At 41.4% G+C, this 18,551-nt stretch overlaps 1 protein-coding gene across 1 annotated transcript in view; it reads left to right on the top strand.

Annotated features, from left to right (window-relative positions):
* Nucleotides 1–2,608: 2,608 nt before the first annotated feature.
* Nucleotides 2,609–18,551, top strand: part of NSG2 (neuronal vesicle trafficking associated 2) — a 43,030-nt gene continuing 27,087 nt past the window's right edge. The window contains exons 1-3 of the mRNA XM_054038629.1: nucleotides 2,609–2,773; nucleotides 3,605–3,755; nucleotides 15,279–15,398. Of these exons, the coding sequence (XP_053894604.1) occupies nucleotides 3,627–3,755; nucleotides 15,279–15,398 (249 nt within the window). The 5' untranslated portion in view covers nucleotides 2,609–2,773; nucleotides 3,605–3,626. The remainder of the gene's footprint in view (nucleotides 2,774–3,604; nucleotides 3,756–15,278; nucleotides 15,399–18,551) is intronic.

Here is an 18,551-nt window from a genome sequence, read left to right as displayed (position 1 = left end):
CAGCAGAAGAATAGTGAGATTCAGGAATTTGGATTTCATTTCAGCGTCTGGAAAGCAGAGTGCTGTAGTGGGCATCGATCTTCTCTCCTTTCCTCCCAAGCATTCCCTTTTCTGCCCACTCCCCTCCAACCTGGTCTCTGTTCCAATCCTCTCTCTTCACCACACCTGACTCCTCATCCCAGTCTCTTCACCTAGCTGGCCCCAGTCTTCACTCCTTGGACTACTCATCCTAGTCTGCACCTCCTTGCTCAACAAGTCTTAGTCTCTCCCCTACATACTCTCTGCCTCAATCTCAATCTCCCCACAGCTTTCCAGTCCCAGATTCCTTCCCAGTTGCCCTAACCAGCCCTCCAGCTCTTTGTCCCAGTCTCCTTGCCCAGCCAGTCCCATTTGTCCCTTCCTGTCTTTTCATCCAATTTTTCTCTCTCTGTTGGCCTCCAGTTGGATCCCTCCTGGCCCCTGTTCCCTGACCCCACTGGCTCCCTGTCCCAATCTTCTTCTCCAGGCTCTTCACCCAATCTCAGGGTTTGTGCCCTTCTTCCTCCTCCACCCCAGCTCCTTGTCCCAATCTCTTAGTCCAGCTAATCCCAGTTTTTCCCCTGCATTCTAGTTCTTCATCAGATCCCCATTCATCTCCTTCCCCCTGCCCCACTGATTCCCAGTCTCAGTCTCTTTGCCCAACCAGTCCCAATCTCCCCAAAGCTCTTCATCTGATCTCAGTCTTTCCCCATCTACTGGCTCCCAGTTTCCCTCCATATTTCCTTCCCCAGCTCCCAGTCCAAGTGTCCTTGCCCAGCCAGCCCCAATTTCCCCCTCCCACCTCAGCCTCCAGTCTCAGTCTCCCTGTTCCAGTCTACCCTTGCCATCTCCCCAACAGTTCTGGCTCTTGTCTTCTCTGTATTTAAATCAGGCAGTCCTGGGCTCAGCTGGGCAGGGTACGGGGGCGGGGGGAAATCATTGATAGCACAGGTGAGACAGGCTCCCTACTCTCAGGGAAGGTGTCTGGACCCAGCAAGCCTTGCAGCCCCCCAGAGATACACTTGCAAGGAAAGTCCTGCTTAGCCCTAGGCTTGAGCATGCCCAGTGTGGATGGAATCCTCTAGGAATTTAGCTGCTAAAATCCAAGAAGTGTCAACAGAAAATGTGTGAATTATAATTTTTCAAAAACTTTTTTTTTGTCATAGTTGGGTGATTTTTTTTTCACAGGGACAGCAAAAGGCACATTTTGGACACGAAGGCCACCCCCTGTCAAATGTCAAGTCCCTGCTCCAAAGCATAGGGGCATTACAACTTTTTGACGTAAAGGAGGCCAGAATTTTTCACCATGGGCAAAATAATGTATTTTCCCTTGCATGTTTCTCAGAAACCAAAATTAAAATAAACTAGAATACAATACAAAAAATTATTCAGCCTGAGGCAGACACCCTGCATGGAAAATTTCAGCCAAAACAGTTGAAGTTTGGTAAAGTTATACGCAACTGAAAACAGGCTCTTATCATGGGAAGTGTTGGGCACCTTAATAATAGATAATACTAACAGCCTTGTCTATAATAATTCCTCCCTCAGGGCTTCTTGTACTCAACAGCCATACTTAGCACTTGGAATGAACTCACAGAACTGTAATGAAAGACTTTGTCTTGCCTGTGCCAAGGTGTCACTTAACAGCATTATGACAACTGGGCTCCAAAAGGCTTTCGCTACACAAATAGTTCACATCTTTTAGAAGTAAATGTAGTACTTGTAAAAGATGCCAGATTGAGAGCCCTAGAGACAAAGCTTTATATTTATAATCAATCAGATAGGGCATGTCCAGTAACAGGGTTAGATTGCCCCATGTTACTCTCTGCTCCTAAACAAAGTGCTTCAGCCGTATCCTACAAAGGCCACTTCTTATGATCTAAATATTGTGGTGATGGGTGTATTTGAAATGTAGATAGATAGAGTTCAGTGTCTGAGCTCAGTCAGTTCTTAGCCTTTGTGCCTGTTAGTACCAAATGAGATGGTGGTTATGCAATATAGAAACTGAATGAGACCTCCCATCATCTCATTTCACAAAAGGTTCAACCAAAAGGCCAGCGGTAGTTATAACTTTCACACAGTTCCAGTCCTGACTGGATTCGATCCAAGCATTAAGTGAGAGGCGTTGCATCCCAGCACTAGTCCCTTTCTTGTTTCTTTAGGGGGCTAAATCCTGCAACCTCCACTCAAGATTTACTAATTGGAGCCAATAGAAGTTTCCCCTAATTAAGTCTGGAGTGAGGGCTGCAGGATTTGGCCCTGTCTAGGAAAACTCCTTATTGTTGGCGTCCCATACATGAAATCACAGTTGCACAAACAGCAGTTTCCGGGCTTAGGTACCGCCGCGCAGCATCAGGGCACAAGCTGGAATCGTTGCTAGGGATTGTATCTGAAAACTCCCCTCTTGTTCCCTGAGCAGGCTCCAGGTGGCGGTGGTGGGTAAGCGCTTTCCCGGCTGCCCTATATGACTCCAGCGGATTTTTTTCTGCAGCACTTGTGGCCATGCACTGAAACAGCAGGTGGTGCCAGATTCCACATGGAAGCTGCTACCCTAGTATTTGTGTGTGTGTGTGCGCGCGCGCGCTGCAGGCTGGCGCTGCTCTCAGCACTCCACTCCCCGCTTCGCCGTCAGTAGCGTTTGGAGCCAGGCGTCTGCAGACCGAAGCGCTGTCCCTTCAGCACCACCTTCCTGCGCTGGGAAAAGCCCTGTCCTGCACAAGTCGGCCCGATCCGCCCCAATAAAGCGTGGTTTGCAGTAAGTACAGGGAGATTTGTGGCTATGGGGGAGGGGAGGTGTTTGTTGCTAGTGTGTGTTGTGTGTGTGTGTGTGTTGTACAACATCCCCGGTGTGCCGGTATAGCTTCACCACCAACAGCAGACAATGAGAGCTCAGCCTGAGTTGCATTGTGCCACAGTTTGGGGGGTGTCTGTCCCGCTCTGACAGGAGCTCAAGCTTGGGCGGGGGGTATACTGAAAATCAGAAACCCATTCTCATATTCATATTTTGTCTTCTTTAAACAAAAGTAGCCTATAGGAGAGCAGCCTCCAGCCTGTAATAGCAGCCCCATCATCTGATTAACCACAGGACAAGGGGAAACATGCCAGTTTCAGCAGCATTCTTTTCTGTGCACTTTTTATGTTGTCTGCTAACAAGGATTTTCATAGCTCCAGACACCAACAATATACGTGATGAAACAAATACTGGGCCAAGTTTATCCCTGGTAGAAGTCCATAGGCATCAGTGGATTTACAGCAGGGATGCATTTGGCCCGTGTGCGAGGGCTTTTTGCAACGCGGTCCTGATCTGCAACAATATTTGCGGTGTTAGTGGGATTGTGAGAGGTTTTTATCTGGACTCACTTTGGGCCTTTTGAGCAGTTTTTATTTGTTTAATGTACCTTAAAGTGAAGTTGTTCCAGATTTGATATGCTTTGTCTCTAGCAAGCCAGTAAAAAAGCCCAAATGAGCAATGACTGATATGCAGAATTCAACAGAGCAGTGTCAGACAGAATCCTCTTCTCCATCTCCTTTCCCCTTCGCCCATTCCCATCCCCTTTGTAACATCAGTCATCTTGATTTGTTTTAGGTCTGGAAAGTGAGGTCCAAGAATGGTGAAGCTGGGGAGTAATTTGAGTGACAAGAACAGCAAACCACCATCCAATGAAGATGGTTTTCAGACAGTTCCTTTGATCACACCCTTGGAAGTAAATCATCTGCAGTTCCCAGCTCCGGAAAAGGTAACCCTCCACCCCAAACAAACACAAAAAAACCTCACAAAGAGCAACCAGATCTCTGCTTTTCACTGCCCTGTTCCATTATTGGTCTCTAACAGACATTAAAACGCAATCCTTCTACCTTATCAATGAAACACAATAAAAAAGGGTTTTCTTTGTTGGTGTTTTTTTTTTTAACACAACAGACTGACACGTGCAAACTAGAAAATGTTTCCTTGTGATTGCAGGTTGGGAAAAGGCTTAAAATATTTTTCCTAAAAATGGCATTAAAATTAAATAGGAAAAAGCTTAGAATGCATCTGAACAACAAAAGAGGCATCATGTGAGCAAGTGAGTCTGCACCTGCATTGAGAGTGATGAGATGACTCTTGTGTAATAAACAAAAGTTGAAGGGTATCTCATTTTAATTACGCAAATCAAGATTTGTTTTCTTAACTGTGGCCTTTCAAGGTCCATTTGATTTTAATTCAGTTTGATTTATCTGACAAGAACAACTGATTTCCCCTACAGAAAATGTGGTAATGGGTCATTCCATGTATTCTTTTTTCCCCATTGGCTTCTGTGAGGGAGCAGCTTTTTCTCCTAGCCAATCAACACTCACAGAATTTAAGTGCTGCACTAAAATGTTCAAAAATGGGCACCAGTGATTGGATGGTGTGTATCAGCTGGTTTCTTTTAAGGTACTGTATGTACTATGAAATCATTTTGTCTGTTTATATACAGTGATGATATATGTCAATAATGTTACAAGGAGATAATGTGGGATACCATTAGGATATTCACAATGAGATCAAATGTCCAAGAGATTCTACTGTCTCTGCTCCTTTTGAAAAAAAAAAAAAAAAAAAAAAGGCTTGCTGCAGTGTGGTGCCTAGATAGAACAGCGATAAATGCCATGTCGAGACAAAAGACAGAGTGAAGGAGTAAATCTCATGGGATAATGATAGCAGCAAAATTATATATAGAAAATACATAACAATGTGTGTGCATATATTTCTAATACATACACATATGTTATGTATTTATATTTGTGCGTTTATATACATATAAGCAGATTATTATTTATTTATTTTCTATAAAGAACCATATATATATATCAGAACCGAATTAATTGACACCTGTTGGTGGAAACCAGAGATCCATGCCAAAATAGGGATAATGGGCTTGATTCTCCTTCCACTTGTGCCAGGGTCAATGCACCGGTGTCAAGTAAGAGTGACATAGTTGAAATCAATAAAGTGATGCTGATCTGAACTGGTGTAAATGAGAGGATAAACTGGCTCTTTACCTCTAGTGCTGATAAACAACCTGAAAATTAATAACAAAATAACTAAAAAAGATGAACGTGATTTTTCAGAAATGTCTGAGAGGCTCTAGGGGAAATCAAGGATGCATAAGAGCAACTCCTTTTGATGCTACCACAAAGCAGCCGGTCAAGTTCAGGCACTAATTGCCATACAGTGTGGGGTTTAAATCGCTTAGGTAGTGGCTACCACCTGTAAAATTAAAAAAACAACATTAAAACTGATGGATTGATAATGAAAACTCTGATGATTACCATATTAAAATGATCTGTTGGTGAAAACCCATTGTAATGTATTGGTCTAAATGGATTCCCAGGCACTCTTTCTGTTTAAATGAATGTGCCAATAAGGTGTATTCATCTCCATGCACATGTAGTTACTACACTTGTTAGTTGTGGCTCATACCCCTATGTCTTTTGTCCTACCCTTGCCTGAAGGCTGGAGCACCTACCAAAGGACAAAGGCCTTGATCCAAAGCCCATTGAAATCAATGCTATTGACATTTGTGGACCTTGAGACAGCTTTTAGATGTATTATAGCAGGAGTTAGCAGTAACAGAAAATCTGTTATAAAAAAGGAGAAGGTGCTAAAGATCCCCAACAATCCTTGTTACTTTATTATTTATAGGACAAATCCTGAAGGGTGAAAGTCACTCCATAGCAGAGGGCCTTTGTAAGGCCCTATTAATCAGCTGAACCTAAGGTAAAAAGAGTGGGGGTTAAGTGGTAAGGGTGAATTCCACCTTACCCAGTGTTTGCGCAAGCAAAACTCTCACTGACCAGTGAGACATTGAGCCTGAGGAAGGACCTTGGGTTGGCCTATATTTATGTTTGAATTTGTTTTGCAGTCAGGGAGCAGGAATGTTTTCGATTTTATTGTAAAGGGAATTTTACTTTTTGTCTGTAACAGACGCAGTCTTGCCAGCTGTGGATTATGGCTTCTGAGAGTCAGAACATGAGCCAGGCTGGCTTTTGATGCCTCTTAAATGAGTGGTCAAAGGGGTCAAAACTAGTGTGCAGTGGGGGCTTGTGCATCAACAGACAAAAAGTCACTGCTCTCCTCTTCTTAAATGTAAATCAGTTGCTGCATATTTTTAATCACAAGGAGCAGTGTTCTAGACCTCTGCCTTCCTTTGTTTGCCCATCAGTGCCATTAATCACTGCTCTGTTGCCAGTGTAACAGAGAAAGATATGTTTCAGCATCTTTCCTTTAAGTGAAGTCCTGAAAAACTTCTTTGGTTAATAAGCTCGCTGCTATAAGCTTACCTAGGGTACTACAGTTATTCTCATGTAGGGCACCACAAGTTCTTAGGCTGACCCTGAACTCAGGTCATTGTATCAGAGGGGTAGCCGTGTTAGTCTGAATCTGTAAAAAGCAACAGAGGGTCCTGTGGCACCTTTAAGACTAACAGAAGTATTGGGAGCATAAGCTTTCGTGGGTAAGAACCTCACTTCTTCAGATGCAAGTAATGGAATCTGACTAAGCGAGGTTCTTACCCACAAAAGCTTATGCTCCCAATACTTCTGTTAGTCTTAAAGGTGCCACAGGACCCTCTGTTGCTTTTTTCAGGTCATTGTGCACAACTTGCAGGAAATTGAGGCTATTTTCAAAGCTGATGGGATTTGGGCACCCAATCCTGTTCAGACCAAGACTGGATGTCTTCCTGGAAGACATGCATTAGCCAAGCACAAGTTATTGGGCTTAATACAGGGCTAACTGGATGAAATTCTATGGCCTGTGTGACACAGGAGGTCAGATTTGATGATCTAATAGTCCCCTCTGGCCATGAATTTCTTTCCCTCCCAAATTCAAGAGGTATCATGGTTTTGTGGGACTACATAGGTCAGCTCTGATGCTGGAAGAAACCTTTCTCCTTGGCAGGAGCAGTACATTTTATTTATCTGTCTTGCCAATACCAAGGCCTCTCAGAGTGAGAGACTCTCCATTATTAATAATCCTGAGAAGTAGTATTTTAAATTTTCATGATTTGCACTTTGCACCACCTGAACTGTAATATATTACATGTGCCTTGGCAGTGAAGTGGGAATTACATGAGGGCTGTGTGTCCTTTTCTAAATGAATAATTTAAAGTTTTCACAATGCCAGTTATGTTAAATGTTATTACTCATTTCTTTGGGGAAAATGCAGAGCTTAAGCACAAATATAAAGTGGCAATAAATGATATTACATTTAGCCAGGCAAAGAAAAGACTTAGAATTCATATCAATTCATTTTCTGAATCTCCTACTTCATCTTTTACAGGAAAATCAGATTTTTAAAAGTTTCAGTAATAAATGTAATGTTTTTCCTTGTTACATTTCACATTTACCCCGCTCCTGCTTAAAACAAATGGTCAAATGGTTTTTAATTTCTTTCTTTCTTTCTCCTTCGTCAATTGAACATTTGGAATTCCCAACATTCTCTCTGCTGTTTATTCCCGCCCCCACCCCAGGATGTAGGTTATAGTTTTTAACATGCACACATAGCATCTGATCTGTTGTTCCTCACCTCAATATACCCATAAGCTGCCAAAGCCAACACACCATTACGCACAAAGGGCTTGATTCTGGACTCATTGCTGACAAAGATAATTTTGCTTTTGACTCCAGTGGGATGAGGATTAGGCCCAACATAGCAGGTGCATTTAGTTATAGACCTCTGTGACTATTTTAATAAAAGACCTCATCAGCCAAAATTCTGCTTGTATTCAAGGATGAATATTACCCACAGGAAATGGAACTGCATAGCATATATGGCTCATGCCTACCTACATTGTCACTACTTTTAAAGGCCTAATAAAAACCCATTCTAGAGGGTTATTATTGATAGGTGTCACAGAAGAAATGTGTTTTAAGGAGGGATTTGAATGAAGAGTGAGAGGGTGATTGGTATTCATGCACAGTATCCAAACAGGTATGCTTCATGAAAGGATGCACAAAGATAAGAGCAGGGAGAAGAGTCATTTAGGAAGGAGGTTTTGGCAGAACTTGAGTAGCAGAAAGAGGAGTAGGAGAAGCAGAGGGCAGAGATGTCTGTGGGAACTATGTGTTGCAGGACAGGAGCAGGTGCAGGAGACATTGCAATGCTTCAACAAGGTGTGAAAGGTGATAGGAAACCTGAGAAAAAGAGCAGACTCTGAGGTGACCTAACAGAGGTTTCAGATTATTGAAGCAAGTGAGAGGTGACATTGTTATACTGGTCAAGATGTCAAAAATTAGGGGAAAATAATTCAAATATTAGGAAACGAGATGTAAATATGGCATTTAAGATTAACTAAATTACACAAAGGTTCCTATGGAATAATGGCCATTTGTCCTCTACCTAGAAATAGGGCCTGGAAAATCAGTGAGTTTGAGCTCACAGAATTCCCTAAACAATGTTCCATCTGAGGAGCAGAATTTATTGCTTCTGGAATGGGCAGGAAACTTGGCCTTCTGAAGACACAGACTGCTTGACATCTGCAGAGAATATCCATGGATCTTGGGACATCTTTCGAGAGAGGGGTCATTGGCATGGTGTCTCAGTACCCCCCCACCCCCACTGCTTCTAAGCCTTCCCCGCCACACAGAGAATAGATTCATTAGGAATTGTGATCCCATGAGCTCCTGTAACTCATATTGCTCAAGTGACACTCTTTGTCCCCTTCTAGAGGCTGATCTTTATAAGAAGCTAATGAGGATGCTGCAGCTGTCAGCCAGTGGACTTGGTTCTTTAGCTCAAGAGGCAGAGGTTCATGCTTTTAATGGGAGAGTTCCTGGGTTTAATCTCTGCTAGTGATTAATGGCAGTAGCCATAATCCCACCATGTCCTTGCCATAAAATCCTCCTTTATTTCAATGTGTGGAGGGTGATCTTACACTGCAGTATCCCAATCGGCTTAAGGGGGGCCATGCTATGGAGAGCCTCCGTCTCCCTGGTCTAACTTCCTAGTTCCTGATTCCACAGCACACCAAAGGCTTCCATGTGCTCAGATGGAGTGTGCCTTGGAGCCATTGCTATCCCATAATGTGCCACTGTCCAAGCTCTGCTCCACTTAGCTTTCTGTAGTGGGGGAACCTGAGAGAACATGGGGTGTTTAGAGTAGCAGTGTGGTCAAGTAGGTAGAGCATGGGTCTGAGAGTCATGAGAGCTGGTTTCTATTCCTGTCTCAACCATTGACTTGCTGGTATGACTCAGCAAACCACTTCCCCTTCTCTGTTTCTGATTCCCAATTTGTACGATAAGGAGAATGATTTATGTGCTGTTATGTAAAGCTCTATGGATGAAGAGCATGACAGGCCTGGTAAGCATTATTATTATAAATTGCTGAGTGAAGGTGACTGAAGCAATAGTCTTAGGCTCTGGTCCATCAAAGCACTTAAGGATATGTTTAACTTTGTACATTTGAGTAACCCCATTGATGTTAATAGGACTACTTATATGTGGTAAGCACATGCTTAAGTACTTTGCTAGAGTGGGGCCTTAAAGACAGCAAGCGATAGCTAGACTTTTTTCTGGAGAAGGGGGTGGGGTGTGGCAGACGGGATCCAAAGAAACAGAAGTGCTTCCATGTTGGGTTTGGCAGCTTTCTCCTCTTCCTAAAATGTCTTACAACCTATTTACAAACTTCATTTTGGAAGCAGCTTTCACAGGACAGTTCTACCATGGACACGAAGTGAAGCAAACACAGAATACTTCATTTCTGTCCTCTTTATTGCCTTTACTATAAACAGCATCGTTCCTGTTTAGATGAAAGGTGGGGCCTGGCTGGGAAATGTAGTAAGGGGTTTGTAAACAAGTTATAGCAGCAATAACATTTTGTCTAAAGATCCTCTGAGTTGGCATTTGTCTAGACTCCACCTAGGGCACAGAGCTTGAAAGGGTCACAAAGCCTATAGATAAAAGTATAGCCAGCAGAAAAGCTAGACTCTGCAAGATTTCGGTGGGATGAACACCGTGTGTGAAGTTAAGCACATTTGTAAGTCTCTGCTAGATCGGGGTCTAGGTGAACCCACACAAAGGCTGACAAGTGTTAAATGGTACTTATTCAGCAATCGCAGAGGCTAAACTGATCCCATTGATTGATAGTCTGAAAATTATTTTTCAGTATGACATTGATGTGCATGTTGCTTTACAAAATGGATAAACATGGATCCTCTGCCACAAACAGCTTAAGCCCAGATCCTCAAAGGAGCTTAGGCGCCTAACTCCCATTGATTCCCATTGATTTAAATGGGAATTAAGTGCCTAAATGCCTTTGAGAATCTGGGCCTTAGTCTAAGATGCTGAGCTGCAAGCACAGACCCTCGTGACCATGCTGAATCCTACTGAAGTCAAGGCCAGAATGACAGAAGGAGATGAGAACATAGGGAGGCATGTGAAAGAAAAATGAGAGACAGGACTGTGTGGCTGTATGGGTCACTCGGGAGACTAATGCACGTTGACAGGGTGCAGCGAAGACATTATTTATTTCTCTAGCTAAATGAGATTTTGAGTGAATGATTTTTGTATTATAAATGCACAAAGGGCCATAGTTAAGAATCCTCCTAAAAGAGTGGTAACCCAGTGCAGGGCAATGCTATCTAGGGAAGTTGCCTTCCTCATAACAGACCATTTCCACTGTAACTTTACCAGAAAGAAGCAAGTAGGGAGCCTGGGAATTTCTTTTGCTTCATTTATTATTGAGATCAAATACACTTTGGGGCCCAATTCTCTATTCCTGGTGTCAGTTAGGAGTAACTGTTGGAGTCAGTGGAGTCAAACTGTTGTAAAATGAGTGAGGGAAGAATGAGGCCCTCTATATTTTCTGTGTTTCATAACAAATAACTGGTGAGATATACAGTGCCTTATTTTTAATTCAAACAATGGGATCCTGGTCTTATGATGGAACTGCTTCAAGGACATGTACAAATAAATTATCTCTGATTACTGTATTGATTGTGGAGGTTCCACTGTGGGGATTTTTTATTATTACATAGTTCTACAGCCATTCGGCTGTAGATTCTTATAGAGTCTGCTGCCATTTAGAGAGAGAGAGAGAGAGAGAGAGAGAGAGAGAGTGTGTGTTCAACAAACAAAAATTATAAAAAAAAATCACAAAGAATTTTGAATAAACAAAAATCACTCCATTTCTAAACTGGCAGAATGAAAATGATTTTCCATTTCTTTGTGAAAAATTGGTACCATGTTTTGACCAGCTGTAGTTTAGACCTGCTCCAAAGACATCAGTATAGAGATAGATGCAGAGAGAGCCATATTAGGCAGCACTTGGTATGGTCTGTGGGAGGATTTCCCTGTGACGGGTTGGATCACAGAAACCCCTTTGGGGCTGCCAACTGATGTGCCAAGACTACTTCTGCCCCGCTTTCCTGCCCTGGCAGCTTGGGACTTCAGTGCCCTGCCTGGTTTGAGCCAGACCCGCTAGCCTGCTGCAAACCCGGATCCAGGTCTGAACCACGTCCCCTAACAGCTGTAGACTTAACTGAAAGCAGCTTAAGAAGTGTTCCTGTTTTTAACACTTAGATGCCCAACTCTCAATGGGATCCAAACCCCAAATAAATCCGGTTTACATTGTTTACTCATACATTGTTCGCCCTCTCACTGATAGAGAGATATGCACTGCTGTTTATACCCCCTCCCCCCCGGGTATAAATACATACTCTGGGTTAATTAATAAGTAAAAAGTGATTTTATTAAATACATAAAGTAGGATTTAAGTAGTTCCAAGTAGTAACAGACAGAACAAAGTAAATTACTAAACAAAATAAAATAAAACACTCAAGTCTAATACAGTAAGAAGATTGAATACAGATAAAACCTCACCCTCAGATGTTTCAATAAGCTTCTATCACAGACTGGATGTCTTCCTAGTCTGGGCACAATCCTTTCCCCTGGTACAGCCCTTGTTCCAGCTCAGGTGGTAGCTAGGGGATTTCTCATGATTGCAGTCCTCTTTGTGCTGTTCCACCCCCTTATATTGCTTTGGCACAAGGTGGGAATTTTGTCTCTCTGGGTCCCCCCACCCTTCTAAATGGAAAAGTACCAGATTTAAGATGGATTTCAGTACCAGGTGACATGGTCACATGTCCTGTGAGACCCCAAGCCTTCATTCCTCCCCGCCTGACTCACAGGAAGGCTTGCCTGCCAACAGAGCCATCCACAGTCAATTGTCCTGGTTGATGGGAGCCCTCAAGATTTCAAACCACCATTAATGGCCCACACTTTGCATAATTACAACAGGTCCTCAGAGTTATATTTCATATTTCTAGTTTCAAATACAAGAGTGATACATTTATACAAATAGGATGACCACACTCAGTAGATTATAAGCTTTGTAATGATACCTTACAAAAAGGTTTGCATAAAGCATATTTTAGTTACATTATATTCACACTCATCAGCATACTTTCATAAAATCATATAGAGTGCAACGTCACATTCCCTACCACCTGATGGAGCTCATTTGTATTGCTGGATACTGCTAATCTAACTCCAACTGGGTGATTTTTTACCCATGTGACTGGACACTTGGTGCACAAGGTGTTAACTTCAGCTCAACGCTCAGCACCCCTTGCATTGGCTTTAAGAATGGTTTAGGACTAGAGTGGGGAGATTACCCTTACAATGATAGGATCCACACTCAGCCTCTGTCTTTTTTCTGTCTAGTCATTTCACCAGCTGCCTAATCAAGATACTTTTGGAGAGCAAATATTTGACCTTTGGAATGTACCAGGTTGTATGTAATAAAAGAGCACTCCTAAATGCCTCAGTTACAGCTCTACCTCACCCCTGCGAATTAATCTGATCAGTGGAGCAATTAAGGCCCCACCCACACGAAGGTTAACTGCTAGAGCAACTAGCAAAGGGGGCTGAAGTAGTTTCTCTGGTAATTGAGGACTGGGATTTCTTTTCTGTGGTGCAATGGACTGTTCAGTAGGTAGTATGGGCCTGTCTAGATTTATTTTCAACATCACACTTGATTCCTGGTTGTAGCTAGCACAGTTAAACCCTTATTATGGAGAGGTCCTTGGCTGAAGTAAAGCCGTGAGTAAGAAAACCAGGATGAATAACAAATATGCAGGAAAAAAATATAAATTATACAAAGAAACAAGTAAGGTTCTTAATATTTTATTTTCTAGCTTTATAGCTCTGCATTGAGGCCTACTGTCCGAGCATAAGGGAAAATCCTCTTACCTATCATTATGGAATTTATCTACACACAAAATCTACATGAAACAAGTGAAAGGAATTTGAAAGAAGTCAAAGGGATTAAATTGAAAACAAATCAGACACTATGGAAGGAAAATGAACACTGTTGCATTACTTCTGCATTGCTGTCTGCAATTACATGAAAAAATATACGCAGTTGGAAACAGCAGAGTGGCGGGGATCTGGGTATTGTGGACGGTTGGTTTAAAAATAGAACAAAAGGTATTTTCTGAGCACTGGTGTGCAGGTGCTTATAGGTAGTACTCTATAATCTACTGTAGAGGCTTTACAAAGGGTGAAAAGGAAGAGTGGGAGTTAGGGCCCAATCTGGTGTGGGTTCGAGCATTCTCAGCTCTGTTTTGGCCAGAGCCTGAGAGCCTAACCCCATTCTTACTCAGGCACATTCACACTAACTTCAGTGGGAGTTTTGCCTGAGTGATAACTGAGTAAGGACCACACAGGATTGGACCCTTACTCTATTTAGGGTGACCAGATAGCAAGTGTTTGAAAAATCGGGACGGAGTGGGGGGTAATAGGCACCTATATAAGACAAAGATCCAAATATCGGGACTATCCCTATAAAATCGGGACATCTGGTCACCCTAACTCTACTCTCCACTGCATAGAAGATGCAGTGTCACTTCAAACCCGCCAGGGCAAATTCACCCCTGGTGTTGCTTCACCAATGTTCGCGTAGTGCTGCCAGGACTCAGTTTGGGCTCACTATATTCTAAAAGGCTATTTTAATATAAATGTGTTTGAATCACTTCTTCTGACTCTTTTAAAGGCTGTTGTGATTGCTACTGTAGCAAATAATATGGAAAGGGATATTATTCAAGAGTACAAATATTAGCTATTAGCTACGTGCTTTGCATTGGAACCCACAGGGTGGTTTCCTCCTTTTCCAAGTTTCACATGATTTAAGTACAGAAGGAGAATCCTAGGGACACTTCCTGGACCAAATTAGGCTTGATATTCTTCATTTTACAATTACTGGCCAACTTTCTTCAACAGCTTTTTAGGGATTGCCAAGAAATTCCCATACTTTGAATGACCAAGTTCCTCAGAGTTCCAGAATTTTGTTCCTCACATGTGTCTTTTGCCTTTTTGTGGAAGCCCTCCTTTTAGAAACTTTATGTCCCATTTCTCTCTCCAATAGTGTTTTAGGGTTTTTTTTGTTTGTTTGTTTTGTTTTGAAAGGGATGGAGATGACATCTTCTCTCAATAGCGGTCAGGTTTCAGAGTATGTCTGTCTGATCTTCTATTGGCCAACTCTAGCTATAGTCATGTGTTCAGTGTGTAACATTTATTTTGGTGGGTTTAGTACAAAATACTTTATATATCTAGTTATTCTTCCTAGATTTATAAAAAAGGTTCAATATATCTCAAAGTTTCAGTGTTATTAATTTGACATTGTCCCTTTAAAAACCTGTAGCTATAGCACCTTGGATTATGTCTCATCATTCTTAAAAGCTAAATAGGAACAGGATTGGTCAGCACTTTGTGTGAGAACTTTTCAGGAAAAGGTGGAAAGTGATATTGGTGGCTCAGGGCCTAATTGTGAGTGCTCAGCGCCTCGCAGAATTAGGCTCTTAATAAGTTATGCTCTTTCTTTAGAGGGGCTAATGGGCTGTGCTGTTGCAAGTTCTGTCATTTGGGTGAGATATAAAAATTATGTCTTTGGTCCTGTAACTATTAAAGAGCAGAAGTGATAACCTCAATGTCCTAGTACAACGTAAGTGATCATATATAGTCCATTGGAACGCCTTTTGCAGATTCAATTGGATGCGGTATTCTTTACTGTTGTGTAGTGCTGAATTAAATAGCTAATGTTTCATCTCAGAGGTGGCTGCATTTCAATGATGGATGAAGTTATTTTATCTAATCTAATCTATTTTACCTAGTTCTCAAATTGTATTAATGTTTGTCACACATTTGAGAGTGGCCAGTGAAATGGCATATAGAAAAGCAATTTATTTAAGATAACAAAAATGCCTGCTTTGCACTTAAAGCTTAAAAGCCTTGACATTTTTCAGGTGATTGTGAAAACAAGAACAGAATATCAGCCTGACCAGAAGAACAAAGGAAAACTCAGGGTGCCAAAAATTGCTGAATTCACAGTCAGTTTCACTGATGGCGTAACAGAAAGATTAAAGGTAAGAAATGGTCATTGCCTGCTACCTTAAGATGTCAGCTTTATATATTGCAGAATAACTGATACAATTCAACAGTGAAAAATCTCAAAACTTAATGCTGTACTCACTGCTGGGGGCAAAGAGAGTTTTGCCTTTATAAGGATTAGGCTTTGCAGTGTTGTTGTAGCACGTTGATCCCAGCATATTAGAGAGACAAGGTGGGTGAGATAATATCTTTTATTGGATGAACTTCTGTTGGCAAGAGAGACAAACTTTTGGCTTACACAGAGCTCTTCTGTAGGTCTAGATTTAGGCTGTTATTTTAGGAAAGAACACAGAAATAGCCTAGAGAAAGAGTTTTCCTGTCCTGGGAAAAATTTTGAGATTTCAAACATTTTTCCCCTCTTGAATCATGACCAAATGTCAAAATCTCAAAATGTTTTGCAAACTGACAACCCCAAAATGTTTTGGGTTCAGGTCAATTGAAACATTTCGGTTTTACATTTTCTAAATGTTTTGTTTCTATCTTTATCTTTTTAATTAATACTTTAAAAAACTATAATGAGCTTACATTTTGAAACAAATCACTTTGAACCGAAAAAAATTAATTTCAATGTTTCAACACTTTTGAAACTTTTCCCCCCAAATTTGGATAAACTGAGAAATTTGTCGAAACTGACCCTTTCAGCGAATTGACATTTTCCAATGTAAAAAAAAAAGTCTTTTAAAAAAATTACCAACCAGCTCTACTCTCAGCCAAAAAAGAGCCCCGTCTGGTGAGGTATTGAGTACCCTCAACTTTCCTGGACTGCAGCTGAATTGCGGAGGCTTAGCTCCTCCTAAAATCAGACCCAAAATGTGGCACAAAAAACATTAGAGCTGCTCAGAGGAAATATTTGAATTAAGCAATACACAATGTGGAACGCAATCTTATAAGGTCTGATCCCACGTCTAGTAAGGTCAATTATAATTTTGTCATTAACTTAAATTGGGAACAGGATCTGGCCCCAAAGGGAGAAGACTTGTGTCTGGTCCAACAGTCCTTGTCCCTGAAAAGCTAGGACTGGGCTTGTAATAATGTAAGACTTTGTTCAATTCCTTGCTGTAGATTTCTGGATGTTACGTCACATGCACTCTCTGCAGTCCATTATTTTGCCCAATTGCACTTGTTTCCGTAAGACATGAGTGTCTCAGCAAAGTCTGAAACTAAGAACAATGCAGACTACAAGTAGAAACACAATTTTGTTACAGCTATCCTCACTACCTCAGGAGACAAACATCACTTTGGACATCCTGGTATGTCAAAATGTAATACACAAAAACACAATCCAATACAAATCAGTTTAATTGGTCTTTATTGCAGTTTGGGACTTGATGGTTCAGCTTTCTAGAATGTTCAATTTTTTTAACAGCATTTTTGTAAAACACTGTTGAATTGTTTAATTTCTGCTTTTAATCAACGCACCAAGTAGCACACCTGGGTAACTCCATTGATTTGATCTGGTACATTTAAATCCGTGACTCATTTTCAAGTGGTCTATGAATAAATGTTAGCGGTCTCATTTTTTCAGGAGGCATGTTGCGCTTTGATCTCAGTTAGTTACATGGGGCCATATCATGCTGTTGATTTTTACTGCATTGATATTATCAATGACACAATTGCCTAGAACGTTTCATACCGATTTTCCACCAATGGTGCCACTGCAGTGGTCCCAGCAACAGTGTAAATGCTACTATAAACAGGGCTCAGGAGTTTAAAATCCCGGGTCATGGAAACCACAGCATACATATCCCAGTGTGCATTATGCAAACCAGCAGTAGAAATAGATACTGTACCCAGGAAACAGATTTACAGAGGAATAAAATACAGCATCCTGTTTTCAAGATGTGCATTGTGCTAGAGCAGTGGTTCTCAACCTGCGACCTGTGGGCCCCTTGCAGCCCAATCAGCACAATGCTGGGGCCCATATGACATCCTCAGGACCATACAGGTAGTATTGGATGCAGCCCACATAACACATTGTGGGCAACATATGCGGCCCACAATGGTAAATTAGTTGAGAACCATTGTGCTAGGGGCACCTAATAAATGGAATTGTTGTCATTACTGTAAGTAACTATGTGCTACCATCTATTTAGAGCTCAATCCTGTAGTCCTCAATCTGGAAACAGACAATGCAAGATCAGATTTTAATTCCATCCAAGGATCTGGCCCTATTATTTAAAAAGAAACCAAGAACATTTGATCCTTCTGTTTTACACATGTTGGAGACCCATGATTTATTATAATATATGGTTAAAAATATAGTCCGCCTAAGTGTATAAGTCTCGTTTCATCTTCTCCTGTTATGGGTTTCTTATTTTTCCAATTACTCAGTCCCCTGGCCTGCTTCTATAGCTTAGATCCTCCTCTTGAATTTTTTGTGCTCTCATCTTTGTATTTCTGGTCCATCTCTTTCCCTCCCCTTGCCATCTGCTCTTGACCTCTTCCCCACACATAGCGTAAGTAGCCTGGCCAAGAGACTGGCCATGGGGAAGCAGGCTGTGATACCAAAGCCCATGTCAGACACATCAATGTAAATGTTTAAACTGGCTTTCCTTTTGCTGCACTGGAGGGTTGCTGTGGACCCACAGCTTTTCCCATGCAGCCTGGCAGTGCAACGGTTTCCTTTTAAAGCTATTTCCTTTCCCTTAAATCCATATGATTTTCATTTTGTACTTTTCACTGTCACTTATTAATCACTCAGTGGATAAGACTATAAATCTCTACCCGCCTGGTTTTCATGAGGCTTCCACGTATTGTATTAGGTTTGTGGTATTATTTCCTAACCAAAATGAGCTGAGATAATAGATTATATTTTATTGCTTTTGTACTGGATTTTTTTCTATTATGCTTCATTTTTACATGGCTGAATGTTTTAGGAAAGTTATTAAAAATACCTCCCTCTGGTTATAGGCAGGTCTATTATCTATACTGATGAAATCATTTTGCATTTGCTTTCTGTAAGAGGAAAGCACAGTAAATGCTTAACTTTTATTATCTCAGTTTCGGCTAAATTTTTAAAAGGTTTTTTTCCTCCTTCTTCCTTCCTTTTTTTTTTAAATACCATATAAATGAGATCATCATTTTCTGTTACTGGCTAGTTGCTCTGTACAGCATTCCAGTGAGTGATG

The sequence above is a fragment of the Malaclemys terrapin genome, chromosome 8 (genome assembly GCF_027887155.1).
Source record: "Malaclemys terrapin pileata isolate rMalTer1 chromosome 8, rMalTer1.hap1, whole genome shotgun sequence".
NCBI classification, from domain to species: Eukaryota; Metazoa; Chordata; order Testudines; family Emydidae; genus Malaclemys; species Malaclemys terrapin.
Note: the sequence above shows the minus strand (reverse complement) of the source record. Positions and strands in the feature narration are given on the sequence as shown.